The 15,887-nt window shown below is 38.0% G+C and overlaps 1 protein-coding gene across 1 annotated transcript; it reads right to left on the reverse strand.

Moving 5' to 3' along the window:
* Nucleotides 1-5,121: 5,121 nt before the first annotated feature.
* Nucleotides 5,122-15,391, reverse strand: LOC116170468 (anoctamin-10). The gene is made up of 10 exons (XM_031486896.1): nucleotides 15,260-15,391; nucleotides 14,960-15,183; nucleotides 14,418-14,811; nucleotides 7,296-7,471; nucleotides 6,873-7,031; nucleotides 6,613-6,823; nucleotides 6,345-6,565; nucleotides 5,955-6,296; nucleotides 5,656-5,904; nucleotides 5,122-5,326 (listed from the first exon to the last, which is right to left on the reverse strand). Exons 1-10 carry the CDS (start codon nucleotides 15,303-15,305, stop codon nucleotides 5,255-5,257), a joined length of 2,094 nt encoding a protein of 697 aa, XP_031342756.1. The 5' UTR covers nucleotides 15,306-15,391; the 3' UTR covers nucleotides 5,122-5,254.
* Between the last annotated feature and the right edge of the window lie 496 nt (nucleotides 15,392-15,887).

The following is a 15,887-nucleotide window of genomic DNA, read 5'->3' on the forward strand; positions in this document are numbered from 1 at the left end:
TACTACCGAACCTTTAATATTTATATGTAAAACTCCTTTTCAGTGGTGATAACGCAATCTCAGAGGAGATCAGCGATGTACTTGGTGATTCTTCATCGGCTTAAACATTTTTTACCCCATGTTTTAATATACTTAGGTTTTGTTAATGTGTATTTTTATTAAATAAAATATTATAAGTTTATATATTACAACTTTGGAATACCTATCTTGGGTTTCACCGCGTGCGACGTCTTCAAAAAGTATAGTAGGGAAGCCTCTCATGCAGTTCCGATGCCAGTCGGTTATATTTGCTATCAAAAATGAATTCCCTGACCCCAAAAACATAAGTCTAGACACCTTACACGACCTGGTGTGCCTTAAAAATATAATTCGATCAAAAGTCTGTCATTTTCTAAAAATGGCGGCTTTTCACGGACTTCCGGTATCCGGATTACATTTCTGGCGCTACCATTGGATTTCTCGGGTTAAAATCATACGAAATCGACACCCAGATCTCGTCTCTAGGCCATATTTAGTTTTTTTTAATGTTACAATAAATCACCCCACCCCCTCTAAAAATCTACCCACACGGAAAATGTCAAGTGTTCTTCGGGTCAAATCGTTTAAATGGTTCTAAGGAACAACTGTACCAAGTGGCACCTTGGTATAATAAAATGCAGTATCTTTCAAGAATTTCCGTTATACCGCTAGTAGGTACTATATTTCATATTGTTACCTACTTCATGTGAACCATTCTACCTTTATACGGTTCTCAAAAAATGTAATAGATTACACAGCAAATCTTTGAGGGATAATGAGTATTACTCACTCATGGCCCTACAAATTTGAAAATTGCTTTTCATATTTATCATGCAAGATATTAAGCAATTATTTTAATTATTATATCAACTGCAAACGTGTTAATAATTTCAAGAGTATGTTACGTACAGAGAAACAAATGTCCATTTAATCTTTTGTTTTCTTTGTTTTTAATTTTCTTTACCTTACTTCTGTCTTATTGTTGTGCATAAGTATTATTTTTGTTTTCTTTATGGATTATGAATTCACGTCGCTTAATGTACAGATGGTAGGAGTAAAAGCGGCCTTTGGCCGATCTCCCACCTTTTAAGCAATTTTTCTTTAAATTTGAGATTGTTTTTCTTATGTTTTATTTTTGCTTAATAAAGAAACATTATTATTATTAAATCTGATTAAATTCACGGTTACATTCATGTGTTTTATTTACTTGATTGAAGGATGAAAAATGGCATACAGTATTGTACAGGATACAGGAATGGCACCTACCCAGCTAAGAAGTACTGGCTTTGATACGGAGGCTGAAATGTCATGTTACACTGCTTATCGTGAAAGGATGCAATAGTGGGAATCTCAAAATGGTATTAAATTGATATAAAAAGCAATTAATGCACTCCCTAAGGATTCAAACCCACCACTACAACGCTAGGGTGGGAGAATCTTCACAATCCCTGGTGGCCTACTCTTCGAAGAACAAAAAACTTTATTGTCCCGAGAATCCAAGTCGCCTCGCAACACGGTTCCAAGGGAAAGCCTCGGGTTCGCCCCCTGGTACTTCAAAGTATACGGTCTGGTTTGGTAGTCAAACCACTAACGCCTTTTACCCACCAAAACTTCAGCGCCGGGATTGTGGCTGACTGGCCGTTGTTTAGTCACTTCCGACACGCATTGCCTCTGCGGTAGGTTCTACTCCCCGCCCCTACACGGGGAACCTATTCACATAATAGAAGAACGAATGAAAACATTTTAATCCTAACGAGAATGTACCCTTGTAGTATAACGACATTACTATATTTATCTAAATCATATGACATTGTGTTTTCTGCAATTGGGATCCCCTCTGGGAAAAAATGCAAGTAAATAATAATTAAATAAACATTTCTGAGCTAGCCGTGGCCTGTTTAAAACCTAGCTTTGTATACTTCTTATATACACTGTCAGTCACCAGGTCGGAAGGCCGGTTTAGGAGATCGAACGTACCACAACAAAGAAATTTAACTGCTGTTACACTGCATTCGAAACTGCACATATGACATAGGTAGATATAAAATGAACAAACATTAGAACTATAAAACGTTTATTAACAGGTTATTAAGTATTGACCGGGAGGTAGCGTACATAGTAACTAAACCATAAGCGACAAAAAATTCGACAATACAGGCTGAAAGTACGTTGAAAACTAAGTAATAATAAAATCACTCGTCTGCCAGTCGTAAGTGGCAGCATTAACTTGGGGCGGCGCTGAATAGGTGACTTCTTTAGGTGATCAATTAAATTACCAAACTATAAGGGTCACGGAAAAGAGTTGTATCAAGAAATCCCATTTTTTCCATAGTTTTCAAATATGCTATGGCAGACGATTTCAAGTGCAGCGTTGGTAGCGAAAGACGCCCTCAAATGTAGGGAAAAACACCCCTGAACTAAACCATGAGGACCGTATAAAAATCATACATAAAAATTCCTCTTTTTGTCACTACTTTAAAATATATCCTGGCAGACGATATTAAGTGTAGCTTTAATAGTGGCAGACGTCTTAGAAGTTAAAAAAATTTAGGTATAGTAAATCCCAGCGAGTGCGAGCGTGTGAGAGATAAGCGCGCGAGAGCATAACCAACAGAGATAGCGATAGGATACTGACTACTGAGATCTTTCAAACCATTTAATTCTAAACTTCTGATTCACATACTTCCATCCACTTCAATCAAACGGATTGTAGAAACTCAGACATTTTTCGGTGGCATTCGCCCAAATTGAGATGAACTAAACCATGAGGGCCATACACAAGTCATACATCCGGTAAATACGTGGGAACCCGGTAACGCGTTACCCTGCGCATTACACACATTAACACCCAAATTCACGAACATCTCTCGAAGATTTATGAATTTCTGCGTGTTATTGGAAAAGAGACCTACTTCCATCTATACCTTGATGGTAGCCTCAATTTTACATTTCCCAAAGCAATAACAGCAATATCCATATCGGAAGCGCTAATAATGACTTTGCTACTTGTTGGTAGTTTACCAAAATGGTAAATTATTCGAGAATCTGCCTCTTAGTGGCTGCAGCACAATTCAGTTTTTACCACATCATCTTCCCTTGTCACAAATTTATAGCACTTATCTTCATATGTGGCAAACACAACTTTCCTTCCAAGTAAAGCACAACAGGTCTTTTTTGCCTATGAACGGTATAAGTAATCTATAAGAGAGGCTTTGAGCTATCATTGCGAAGTGGTTTTATGAAATTTGCAGGCTGCTTCTGAGTGGAAACAGAAATTGAGTAGGATTGTAATCTTTCCTTATTTTGATCCCAAAGATCCTGTTCTGCGTCCTTCATGGAAGGGGTAACTATCTGTCAAAAGTAAGATGTACTTCTCTCGCTGACACAGCACAAATCTTGCCGAGGATGTGTTCAGAAAATCGCTCAAAGGTTTACCGGAGATCTTTTAAAAGATGCAAAAAAAATAATCCATCGATTAAAACAACATCTACAACTGGCGATGGACTAGGAGCACTTGAAGAAATCATACTTCCGAAAAAGTTTCAGCAAAACAAACTTGTCGATTTTAATCATCGATCAATCAATGTTGCATAGAGACAACGAAACTGGAGTCAGAGGATAGTTTAGAACGAGCTGAAGATCTATCTTCTTTTCTCTTCAAGTTTTCTGTTTCTCAGTCTGAGAAGAATTTAAGAAATACCGACAATCTTATCGCGAAATAAACAATTTATTATTTTCCCTAATTTAATTCGTTTGGTAACTCCAAGCGGTGCGTAAATCTATAGCTATCTCTGTTCGTTGTGCTCTCGCGCGCTTATCTCTCATACGCTCGCACTCGCTGGGATTTACTATACCTAATTTTTTTAACTTCTAAGACGTCTGCCACTATTAAAGCTACACTTAATATCGTCTACCAGGATATATTTTAAAGTAGTGACAAAAAGAGGAATTTTTTATGTATAATTTTTATACGGTCCTCATGGTTTAGTTCAGGGGTGTTTTTCCCTACATTGGAGGGCATCTTTCGCTACCAACGCTGCACTTGAAATCGTCTGCCATAGCATATTTGAAAACTATGGAAAAAATGGGATTTCTTGATACAAATCTTTTCCGTGACCCTTATAGTTTGGTAATTTAGTTGATCACCTAAAGAAGTCACCTATTCAGCGCCGCCCCAAGTTAATGCTGCCACTTACGACTGGCAGACGAGTCATTTTATTATTAGTTTTCAACGTACTTTCAGCCTGTATTGTCGAATTTTTTGTCGCTTATGGTTTAGTTACTATGTACGCTGCCTCCCGGTCTAGTATCAGTGGTGTCCTTTCCTCGAATGCAAGAAATAATTATTCAAACAAAGGACTATTTAACAAGCCTAGAACTTTTTTTAGTTTTTTGAGGAACGAGTTTCTTAAATACTTAATTTTCTTCGTAACCCATGCTCTATCATTAGCCTGGTCATTTAAAGTCTTTGTTGAATGAAACTAAAGTACCGTAACCGGCGGATTTAAAATTTTTGTTCATATATTCAGAACTTTTAATTTTCCACAGTGCTGAATGTTGTTCGTACAAATTGATAAATCTCTTTAGTGTTTGCCATTTTGTTAGGTGATGGAAGCCCAGAAATTCAGACAGAGCCTGAAATCAACGGCGATGGAAGTCGGACTGCCGGGAAGTAAACAGCAGCTTGAACCTACACGCGGATTTTTTTGAAGGCGGCGTCCAACGCCGTCTTCCAAAAACGCCGCGTTTGTAGAACGCTTTTAAGGATCAATTCTACAATGCAGGGATATACTGAGAATAAGCTATACCTCGAATAAACGTCGATGGTTGCGTTGGTTACCATTGCGTCAACCAATGGGATACTTGTTACTATGGCAATTATTCCAAGAATATTCTGCGAATAGGTGTAATTGTAAAACCGGCCCAATAATAATTAAATAAACGTTTCTGGCTAGCCGTGGCCTACCTTTGTATACTTCTTATATACACTGTCAGTCACCAGGTCGGAAATCCGGTTTAGAAGATCGAACGTACCACAACAAACAAATTTAACTGCTGTTACACTGCATTCGAAACTGCGCATAGTTATAAAATGAACAAACATTAGAACTATAAAAAGTTTATTAACAAGTTATTAAGTATCAGTAATATCAACAACGGTGTCCTTGAATGCAATAAATAAATAAAGGACTATTTAACAAGCAGTGATAGAGCCGTAAGCGTAAAAGGGTCCTTGTTAGCTTTTAAATGGTCGCGAAGAGACTGTCTTGAATTTTCTTGCAAGAATTCCGCGATTCTTCAATAATTGCTGCAAAAAAAAGAGATCCTGGATTAGAACAATTATGTTAACTAGGTACTGCAGTAGTGTTCCAAAGGTGTGAGTATGAAGGATCAAATCCTATAAATTGTGATTAACTATCACTGTAATTAATTGTGCCATCCATGCAACGGATTCGAAATTACGTTCTCAAATCCAAATGTGTAAAATCAATAAGTCATCTTCATATGCACGTTAATAATCGAAATAGGAATAAATTTCCCCTCGCAAGGTAACACCGGAAATAATTCCGCCGTCACACAAATTAACCGGATCCACTAAATTGGCACAATTTTACGAAATCGTCAAAATTGAATTACCTCATTCTTCAACGCCTGCTTCGACGCGTGGTATTTTTTAGCAAGAGCGACTCGCACCCACTCCGGTTTGTCTTGAATTGCGATGTGTAACAGGTAACGTATACCCAACAAGCAATGCTCCAGTGCCACAAACATGACGAGCCATTGCAATTGGTCAAAGAAGTATGCGTCTTTGCGTTGGTGAAAGCTTATGAACATCAAACCGCAGTTCGTTAAGATGGAGAGCCCGCCGACGACCTCGAAGGCTTTCTAAAATAGATCGCTGTAGTCTACGTGCGGAAAGTGTTGGTGAGACATACCTGCCAGGCACCTATATCTTTCACTTTTTTGGAGAAAGGGCGTCGATTGAACTTGCATAGTTTAAAAGCATCGGATCTGATTTCCACAAAGTTATTTACGACGGCCCAGAACGCTGCCAAAGGATACACAGAAGAAAATAGCACTACGTAACCGAATTGAATGTACATTTCTAAATAATCGTCATAAGTCTCTTCGTAAACGTCCATGAGGTCCTCCTTTTCGGCTTCCGCTATGCGAGTGTCATCACTACGAATTTCAGGGATGTGCTTTAAAATTTCACGGGAATTGATGTTTTCACATTTGTCTTCAACTTCCTTGCTGACGCTTATGTTCTGTTGTGTCTGCAACAAAGCATGTAGTGAAACTGTATGTGATTCCGGTCACCATACTCTTTGCGTGTACTTTTTAATAAAGAGAGGAATTAAAACCTCTTGAATATTATTGATCGCTTGTTGAACGATCAACATAGTAGCCAGTTGGGTTTTTAGTATCTCAAGGTCTTGTTTCACAAAAGCTATGTAAAACAGAGACATGAAGGTATTAACAAATTCAAACATTATCAATTTAATCACACGGTGACGATCAAATTGCGATGCTGTACGATGATTTTCTGAAAAGTTAACATTGGAAAGGTACAAGCCAATTCTCTATAAATACCCCAGTTCGTTAAGTACGTTGCCAATGTTTTATACTTAACGTTTATAATGAACACCAATATGGAATAAATAATACTTGGCAAATTCATCAGCTGCTCGGCTAACGGCGTTCCTAAATCTTTCATGTAATCTTCCACCCAAAATAATGCCAACATAAACACTGATGCGAACAGCATGCAAGCTATAACGATGGGGATTGAGACAAAGTACAACTGAAACAAGTTTCCTGTGATCTTTGCAAAGTAGTGCAACAAGGTTTACTTTGGCGGTGGTTTTCCATCGCGGATATTGGGGTTGAATTCGACCCGTAACTGCATCCTTTCCCATACGTCCGTGAAAGTTCCCCCTGGGCTCATCCAAACTTGTCATGCCGATTGTTCCCCATTGAAAAGCAAGCTCGTTAGACCTCCTTCGCCACAACTAAAACAGAATATTTAAAAGCATCAAGTACAAGATAAAGCACAAGATAAATTACATCTCCTTTTATAGACGTAATACCAGCCAACCTTTGTAGGTAATTGATTACCTACAAGCTAAAGGGAGAGTTGCTTTCATAACTTAATCTCGGCACTTTCACCCCGAGGATTACAGGGCGTAACTAAATTACATAAACTGAATTGTGATGCAATAACGATGTAAATTTTATACGCAACATAACAATCAGGATAATATGATTATACGTACCTCGAGCAATACCGTGACCCATACCACGTTGAAGACGCAAAAGAACGGAACGGTCTCGTGCGAGACGAAAAGCTGCAGGAAACCGAGAAACGTAGGGAAGACCAGGGCTGCCGTGTAGAATCCCAAAAAAGCAAAATAAAGTGCGATAGCTTCTCCGAAATATAACCTTATTTCCTCTAAAAAAAAAGTAAATGAGCTTTTTACTGTAACGAGTTCAACTAATCTTTTAAAAGAAGAGTTTTCACATTAATGAAGTTGTCTGTATAGGAAAAGCCGTTACTGTAATGGAACAATATGTTACGGTAGAACAATTTTAGCCCCTGTTTATATAGGTATATACGGAGATAATCCAGAAAACAATAAGACTAGAAGGGATATGGAATTAAACGGGTAAATTTAATCTAGTTAATTACGCATTCAAGCAATATTTTTGCATGTTCCCGAGATTCTATTGTTAACACTGATATGAGTACTTTACGTCTACCGCTCATTTCCACATTAAAATCATAGACCATGCTCGTAAGTCCATTCCTATGATTGTGATTGGTGTAAATAAATCGCACATTCTAATTGGTAGCAGTGCGCGCGCCGGAAACAGTTTTATAATAATATATATGTATTATTGACATGGTTTTAGGGCCTTTAGATGAGTAGGACGATACCATAACAATTTTGATAAAATTGCTCCACAAATACGGAAGTTGTATATTGCGCATTCGTGGTTTTACTTATGCAACACGGGCGGGTTTGCAAAAAATCTTCGTACTTAGATGGGCCAACGCGGTAAATCAGAAGTTTCATTTCTTCTAACAGACGCTACTCGTAATTTTCTCTGGAATTTGTGCGATTTTGCGATTGATTAATATACATTAACCTCGCACTTAATCTTTCGAATTCTAATCGACTAAATTCGTCCGCAAAGTAACAAATCACATCCCAAACGAAAATCAGTAGTTACTCGCCTCAATGCACCACGCCACTATAGCTCGCTTACAAATGTATAAGATGAAAAATTTTAATTAGTCTTGTAAAAACCAGTGAGAATTTGTCCTATCAAACGTATGCATGATAACGTTCCAGTTAGGAGAAGGAAGGTTTTGCGTGACAAGATCAAAAATTACACAGGTTTGGCCGACGTTTAAGAGATATGCGCTTTGAGAGCGGTTCCAAGTACTGATAGGGTTGAGGGAGCACACAGGGGTACTAGAAAGTTCGCATTCCTACACTTGAGGGGAATCAAACGAGACCATGTCACGGGAGTCCGTTAACGGATTTTATTTGATTCAAATTTTTTTTCGATTTTATATTATGTGGGCAAGTTGTCCTGACTTTATTTATTTTGGAGTCGTTGTTATCGAGTCTAAAATAAATAAAATAAAATAAATACAATTCGATTAGACGGGAAGATGAGTTTTTATTGGTGGAAAGGGTTGCGTGCCGAAACGTTGCACCTAGAGCGAAGTTAAGTCAACAACCTGTAATTTAGCGCGGGGTGTGTAACAGTATTTCTGTACTTGTTATTTAAAGTTTTATATTTTATGTAATTGCAGTAGTCAGTCTAAATGAAATCATGACTCCCAAGTACGAATGATGTGACTGAATTGGAATGCATTTAAAGGAGAATTGTTTATTTCAAGTTATTGTAGCCGAGTATGCATTTCAAATATAGCCGCCATGACGCAGAAAGAGAATTAAACATAAGTAATAATCGCGACGTAAATTGAATTGCATTAATCGTATGTAAATATGTAAATTAGGGTAAAAAAACTGCATAAAAATAACGAGTATTAACGCTAAGGTCAAAGTCCGAGTCATTGTAAATAATTAATCTAGAGCTAGTAGGACCACTTAAACACATCTGTTTTCTACTGCTGCCAAAGTGTCAAAAGCTTAAGTCACGGACGTTCAAGTTATTTATACGTGTGAGAGTTTGTGCGATAAAGTGAATTGAGGTCAGTGGATACAAACTTCGAAAGTATAAATACGGGAATTTCAAGCACCAGAAGGGAGTTGCCCGCCGCCTTTTTACGGAGCAACATCTATGTCAGTCGCGCCCGCAAATTATAAGCGCGGAATTTAATAATAGAGCGTTAAGGCGATCTTTGTAAGAAAAGAAGCAAAAGAACCGAGTGAAATCATCTCGATCGAGTCAACGCAGAAGACGAAGACGATTTTTCAAGGCGCAAAGAAGAAAATTGGAAAGTTGCGAGATTATCGAAGGCGAGTATTCCTTGGCGCTTGTTCTGTCTGCGGTCCGTGCGTAGTCCAGCTTAGAGAGTACCAAGCGAAGACCAAGATAAACCAGCCTGCCTGTGATTGGTCCAACTAAAAAGCGAATAGCAGCCTGCAGTGGGCGATCCGAATTCATTCGACTTCCACATCAATTGTGAAACAAAGTTATCCTCCAAGTCCTGGTGCACTTATGAACTAGAGGTATTTATAAACAATATTGCGTTGTAGTTATTTTGCGTTGTTATTAGTCCCGTGGTAGAATTATTGCATTGTAGTTTATTTATAGAACATTATAAAGTGGTGTGTTTGTAAAGGCGACTCGAGCCGGAAAGCGTTACTACAAGCATTTACAGCAGTTTTGTTTTGACTTTCGATTAAATTGTATGATAAGTTATGAAACCCGAATTAAGTTTCTTTTTGTACTCATCGGTTTGAGAGTAAATCTTTTGATTTTAATTCACGTAGTAAATACAGATTTTCCTTTGTATGCAGTGACTTTTTGTGTATGAATGAGTTAACCCTACTTTTACAGGAAAGTACCGCCTCGCCCCCATTTCTCTTAATATGTGTTACAGTTAAAAGGCGATTTCTAAGAGAAAAAGAAGTTAACAGGTTTTAATAAAGATTATTGATTTTTATTCATTTATCCCTCTCCTTGAGGCCAGAAGAATTATCGACTGATTATCGACTGAAGCTAGCCGGCGCCCAACAACCATTACTTTTTATAAGAAGAACCATCCCTAAATAAAATATTTTGAGAAGAGACTGTAAGGAGAGTTGAAAAGTAACCAGCCGGTTACAGGTGTAATTGAATTATCTGAGGTTATTTGAATACATGTCGTACCAGCGAAGTAAAGTCGACCACCTGTAATTTATGGTAAGAGGTTGTAATGTATAATTGGTCACTCTGTAATAATAGAAATCGTGTTTCGCAAAAAATTGCGAATTACGGTAAATTCGAACAGTAGTGGGAGTTTAAACCTATGAATTAAAGTTCTTTGTGATCTTCATCTATAAGACATCATTTACTGTTTACAAACCACAGATATACACAAGCAACAGATTGCTAACCTTACGCATTTCATGGGTAGTACATTTAGATATAATTAAAATCTATTGTTGTGTAACCTACATGGGGGTGTCGTATCTTTAGGTTGAAACTATGCCGAAGATGAGAGCGAGCCATCTTTTAGTATACAAAATACGTATTGTTAATTTCGGTCTGAATATCAGAAATAGCAATCAGGACAGCCTGTATGTAACATAGTTCAATTTATTTTATAAGAACTAGGGACTTTTTTCAAATAGTCACAGAATTGGAAAAATTGGTTGAATTGTAGTTATAATTTTTTGATTGTAAATTTAGTCGAATATTTCCCTCATATGTCATAAATGCCATATGAGGTGTGCAATTATCGCTCAATTACAGCGATAATTGCACTGTAGAAAGCGAAAGAGCCCTGCGATAATTGCACTGTCCATATCCATGGCAACTGGTAACTCCTTTGGACAATTTCACAATACACCGACAAATTATAAGTAGGTAACGTCAGTTTTTTACAAGTAATGCTTGTTCGGGAAATATTCCCCTAAATTACACTCGTGCATCAAAATAAACCTGATAATTTTTTATTCAAGCAGGTTGTCAGTAAAAAACTGCATTCGGTCATTTTCATATTTTGTTAAAAGAGCCCTCCACCTTCGGTGTCGGGCTCTTTCGCCAAAATATGAAAATAAACTCATGCAGTTTTTAGACAACATGCTTTCAAAAAAATTATCGGTAATTTTGATGCACTTGTGCAATTACCTACGATAATTGTTTAATTTAATTGTATTTGTTATATATATTTAGTTTGTAGTAGAAATTTAAAACTGGTAACTAAGGGAAGATTTAATCGAAATTTTTACGTGAGTTTAAACTTTTATCTGGTCAAGTGTTGATAAAAAATTGTTATCGGACAAGAATTAATTAGTTTATCACAAACAATGTCAAGTGCGAGATAAGAGATGCAGGTGTTTTATCAGTTCTGGCGACGTAGAGGAATCGGGTTAATGACGATCCTGAATTTACTAGCGAGATTGGTTTTTGCTTAAACAGGAAGAGTTAAGAAAAACGAGGCTGTCTCGGGTTATTTTGAAAGAGACCGTAAATGTCTGTAATGTCTAGAAGGATGGACATATTGAACTGCATGTTGTACTTCGTCGCGCGGCTGCAGCGGTCGATTGTGTGGACTTCATGACTTGACATTTACCGTCGGATTACGTAATCTTGAGTAATCGTACTCGATCTTCCAAACACTACTAACGGGCGATCAAAAATGAGTTGCTGTCTAGTCGCCTTTGGAAGTTCAAGTTAAGTACGATTTTCCATGTAAACAAAAATTTCAAAGGCGACTCGACAGCAACTCATTTTTGATCGCATAGTATTAGTTTTCTGTACAAATTGCCGATAAAAATGGCCGAGAGGGTAAGGGCCCCACTCGCGCAGATGTCCACTCAGGAAGAGCTTGCCGCCCTTGTGACCATCACCTAGGAGATTGAAAAGTCCTAGTTCGTAGGAACGAACCTGAGATGGCATGAAACCGGAATATGGGAAAACTGGACTCCAAACGAACTTCCAAACTCATTAACAACAAAATCTGCCTGATAAGCAGTATCTGTTCATTACAAAGAATACCAAAACGAACGGTATCCGTCCTGGAATTAATGAATGCCGCCTCCGAATTAATTGAAGCCCGAGGACACAAAGCTACAAACGGAGATACAGAAACCTGTGAGTTAGCATCATCATCAAGCGAGAGGACATCGAGAAACTGAGAGATACACGCGGTTGAAGAGTAGTGCGGGTCGTTCGGTCAATACTTGAGAGGTCGTCTAGCAAACATGGAGGATATCTCCACGGGTGAAATTTTGGAAGAGGGCACCAGGCGCGAAAAAGAGATGGCACTTTCCGTGACTAATGAAGCGGAGCAGGTTGGAAAAGAGCGGGTAATTAAGCACACTGAAATCGAGGGCAACAGAGCTGACGGCACCTAAAAAGTTGGGTGGTTATAGGGGACGATGAATATGAGATGACCACCTCGGTACGAAGAGCTGGACGTATCTGCGATACCGTCAGAGGAACGCACATTGTTTATAAGGCTGGCAGAATGCGTATACCTAAAAAACTACTTACTACGATGAGCGGAGGAAAGGAGCATGTGTCATGTTCGCGACGAAGCATATGCCGCAGCAGCTATAGAAGATAAGCTTGGGGGAACGATGACAGCGACGACATGCATGCCAAGGAAATTGGGCAAAATGAATATCAACACAGTAAAAAATTGGCCTTTTATTCCTGTACATAAGCAAGATCTCGCGCCTTGCTTTCGAGAGTTTGAATCCGGTTTACTTGTACTCGCAATTCATACGGACATTTATTCCGCTAACTTTTCCATCTAGCGAGAAAAGTCGGCTGTACTACCAAAAGCGGTCTGTTTCCATATTTTGAAGTTGAAACTGCCTTTTTCAAGGAAAGATAAGACCAATTATAATCTAAAGGGAATGCCATCCACATTGATACCTGCAAGTTACTAAATTTTTGAGTCGACTGTTTTAGGAATTTGCATAGTAACTTTATTTAAAGTAATATTAATATTCCTAAAGGAACCGTCCTATGAGAATTATTTGCATGAAAGAGATTTGTATTGAATTTATTGACGAACGGACCCGAACAAAGGATTTTGGGTACTTTCGTGTCATGACTTGGGAATTTGTATTTAATTTTAGTGATACCATTCCTTTGGTTGGATTCAAAGTTTGTTTATGTTTAGTTTTTATCCAGCATTAACCATTTGGGAGATACATAGGGTGCATTTCGTTTTTCGTTAGCAATTGGAACATTTGATATACAATGTTCAAAACCTCTCTTCTCGTGGATAATAATATAATATTGTAGCCAAGTATTTGTATATGCAACTATTGTCTTAATCTCATGACAAACTCACGCCAATGTAATGTTTCCCTTATACCCCTAACCTGAATCGCATCATGACTACTTTCTTACAGTCATAAGCTTTCTTATTTTAAAACTGAACTCGCTCACGTAGATAAATATTTTATCTTGAGTAAAATCGACGAAAATCGTTCCTTAGAAACAAAAGAAGGGCGCCATATGTTTTATCTAACCCAATAGTGAGTTTATATCAAATTCGATTAACGTGAAAACCTTTCAATAACAAAATATTTCCTAAATTCCTTTACAAAATGAAAATGTAAAAATATCGAAGAAATATTTCACGAAACATTTCGGGGAATAATTTTGATAACCGTTAAAAACTGAAAATCTGTCCCTTAAAATCTAGCTTTATCTGCATGTTACTTCCGCCACATAAACTGAGCGTTTATGTATGCGAGCTTTCAAGCGACCATCAACGTGAATGGATCGAAAGACATTTGAATATATTGTCATTTCCTTCATAATAACAATAGCAGCGCGTGTTTTACGTACGCACCATAAAGGTGTATTATCCCTTAGGTATTTCACAAAACCCGAAACATTAAATTAGGAAATGTTAAATCAACTAAAATTTAATATGAAATTCTGGGCCAAATTCCGTATTTGCCGGGGAAGTACAGTAAAGCCTGGGATCAACGGATAAGGATAGTGGCGTTAGAGGCGTCATTGTCGACAGCTTTACAGCGAAGTTAGTGGATTATTAACACGGGTAGTTTAGAATCCAGATGTCCGTGCCAGCCCTTTACGCCGATAATGCAAATGAAAATGGTAATGATACCGCACCACTAACGGAGAAACAAGAGGTAGACGTTTGCTTGACAAAGCTGATTATTTTATTTAACTTTGCGTTTCCGTTACAGGAAGGGCTTGTAAAGATTGATGTTGGTACTTACCCAGAGGTTGGGGGTCGAACAGGGTCGCGTACCAGCGTTTCCCTAATTTCTTCAAACTTTCAACATCGTGCAGGGGATATATAGCTTTAATAAGATGTTCTACAAGACACACATGAAGTATCGATTGCCCTTCGTATAACGTATACTGTGGATATCCGGGAATACAGCCTTCCACCGGAAGAGCACGAATATTTTCCAATTCGTGTTTTATGATCTTCTGTTTTTCAGCGGTCGTCAGAAAATCGTCGACGTGCATTCCGTCCGGCAAGAAGTCCTCCAAACTACTCACCGTAAATTCGCGACGTACTCCGTTTTTGTCGCATTTCATTATTTCCATTTCCTCTGCGGCTTCGAGGAATTTTATCGTCGACGCAGATATGTGAAGGACGACGCCCTTGGAATGTTTTATTGTTAGCGAAGAATTTGCAAGGAATGCCAGAAAAAAACGTGAGATGAAAATAATGGTATGTACGGGATTAGGTGGACTGTGTTTTATTAAAATAGGGACGGTCACTTCGAAACGGTATCGAGAACAAATTTACCTCGGATTCTTTGTAAGGCTGCTTTAATACCAGAAGTTCGCCGCCACCGTTCGTTCTTAACGTGTGGATCTTGTCAACTATCCATTCTAGTGTCGCATCAGGTATATTTTTATCAAATCTCATTACGACGTACGATTGAGGTAAACTGCCATCGTTGTCTTCGTCCGATATTTCGACTGATTGTTTCTCCCTGTCCTCTGATATGCGATGGCGGGACATTATTCCTGTAAAAAAATACATTATCAACCAACGTAAACACTATTGCAATTTTAAATTAGCGCTTTACGAGGGGTTGCGTACCTATCGAAAGGACTGTGCTATATTGTACCGGAAATGCTCCAGACATGACGTCGCCTTTGGCGCTCTGGAATTTTCTACGCGTATTCGAGAATGTTCGGGACTTACATTGCTTGCGTGTATAAATGGTTGCGGACCGAACATCGCGGCAGTCTACTACCGAACGAGTACGTATGAAACATCGAGCGCGAAAATCTGAAATAAATTGCGAAGTGTGAGTGATATAAATAATCGATATAAATTGTACGGATTTTATAGTGTTTTAGTTAATAAATATTGATATAAATCGAACCCGAATTTATAAATCACGTTACAATATGAATATAATATATCAGGCAGTGATAATTCGGCACGTTTCCTTGTACAACATATTCTAATAACAATTTACCTCAATATTTCATTGAGATTCTACTTTATTTTATAATTTATTCAGCAGTAATTCCTACTTTCAGCGGCCCTTTTTCTGTTACAATTCTGTGCACCACCTTTCCCCGGGGAACACATTCATCAACCTTCGTAACCTCGCGATAACGAACTGTTGCGTTTTCGTCGCTATTAATTACCAATCGCAAAATTTTGTATATTTATTTGCGTAGAATATTTTATAGTTCATAATTCATAATTATAACCG

The sequence above is a fragment of the Photinus pyralis genome, unplaced genomic scaffold (genome assembly GCF_008802855.1).
Source record: "Photinus pyralis isolate 1611_PpyrPB1 unplaced genomic scaffold, Ppyr1.3 Ppyr1.4_LG5, whole genome shotgun sequence".
Classification (NCBI taxonomy): domain Eukaryota; kingdom Metazoa; phylum Arthropoda; class Insecta; order Coleoptera; family Lampyridae; genus Photinus; species Photinus pyralis.

Bases quoted from the DNA above. Each gene is read 5' to 3' on its own strand.
- LOC116170468 (XM_031486896.1), bottom strand. From the start codon at position 15,305: ATGTCTGGAGCATTTCCGGTACAATATAGCACAGTCCTTTCGATAG. The intron at 15,184-15,259 runs GTACGCAACCCC...ATTTTTTTACAG, and splicing joins TAGCACAGTCCTTTCGATAG to GAATAATGTCCCGCCATCGC. The intron at 5,905-5,954 runs GTATGTCTCACC...GATCTATTTTAG, and splicing joins AAGATATAGGTGCCTGGCAG to AAAGCCTTCGAGGTCGTCGG.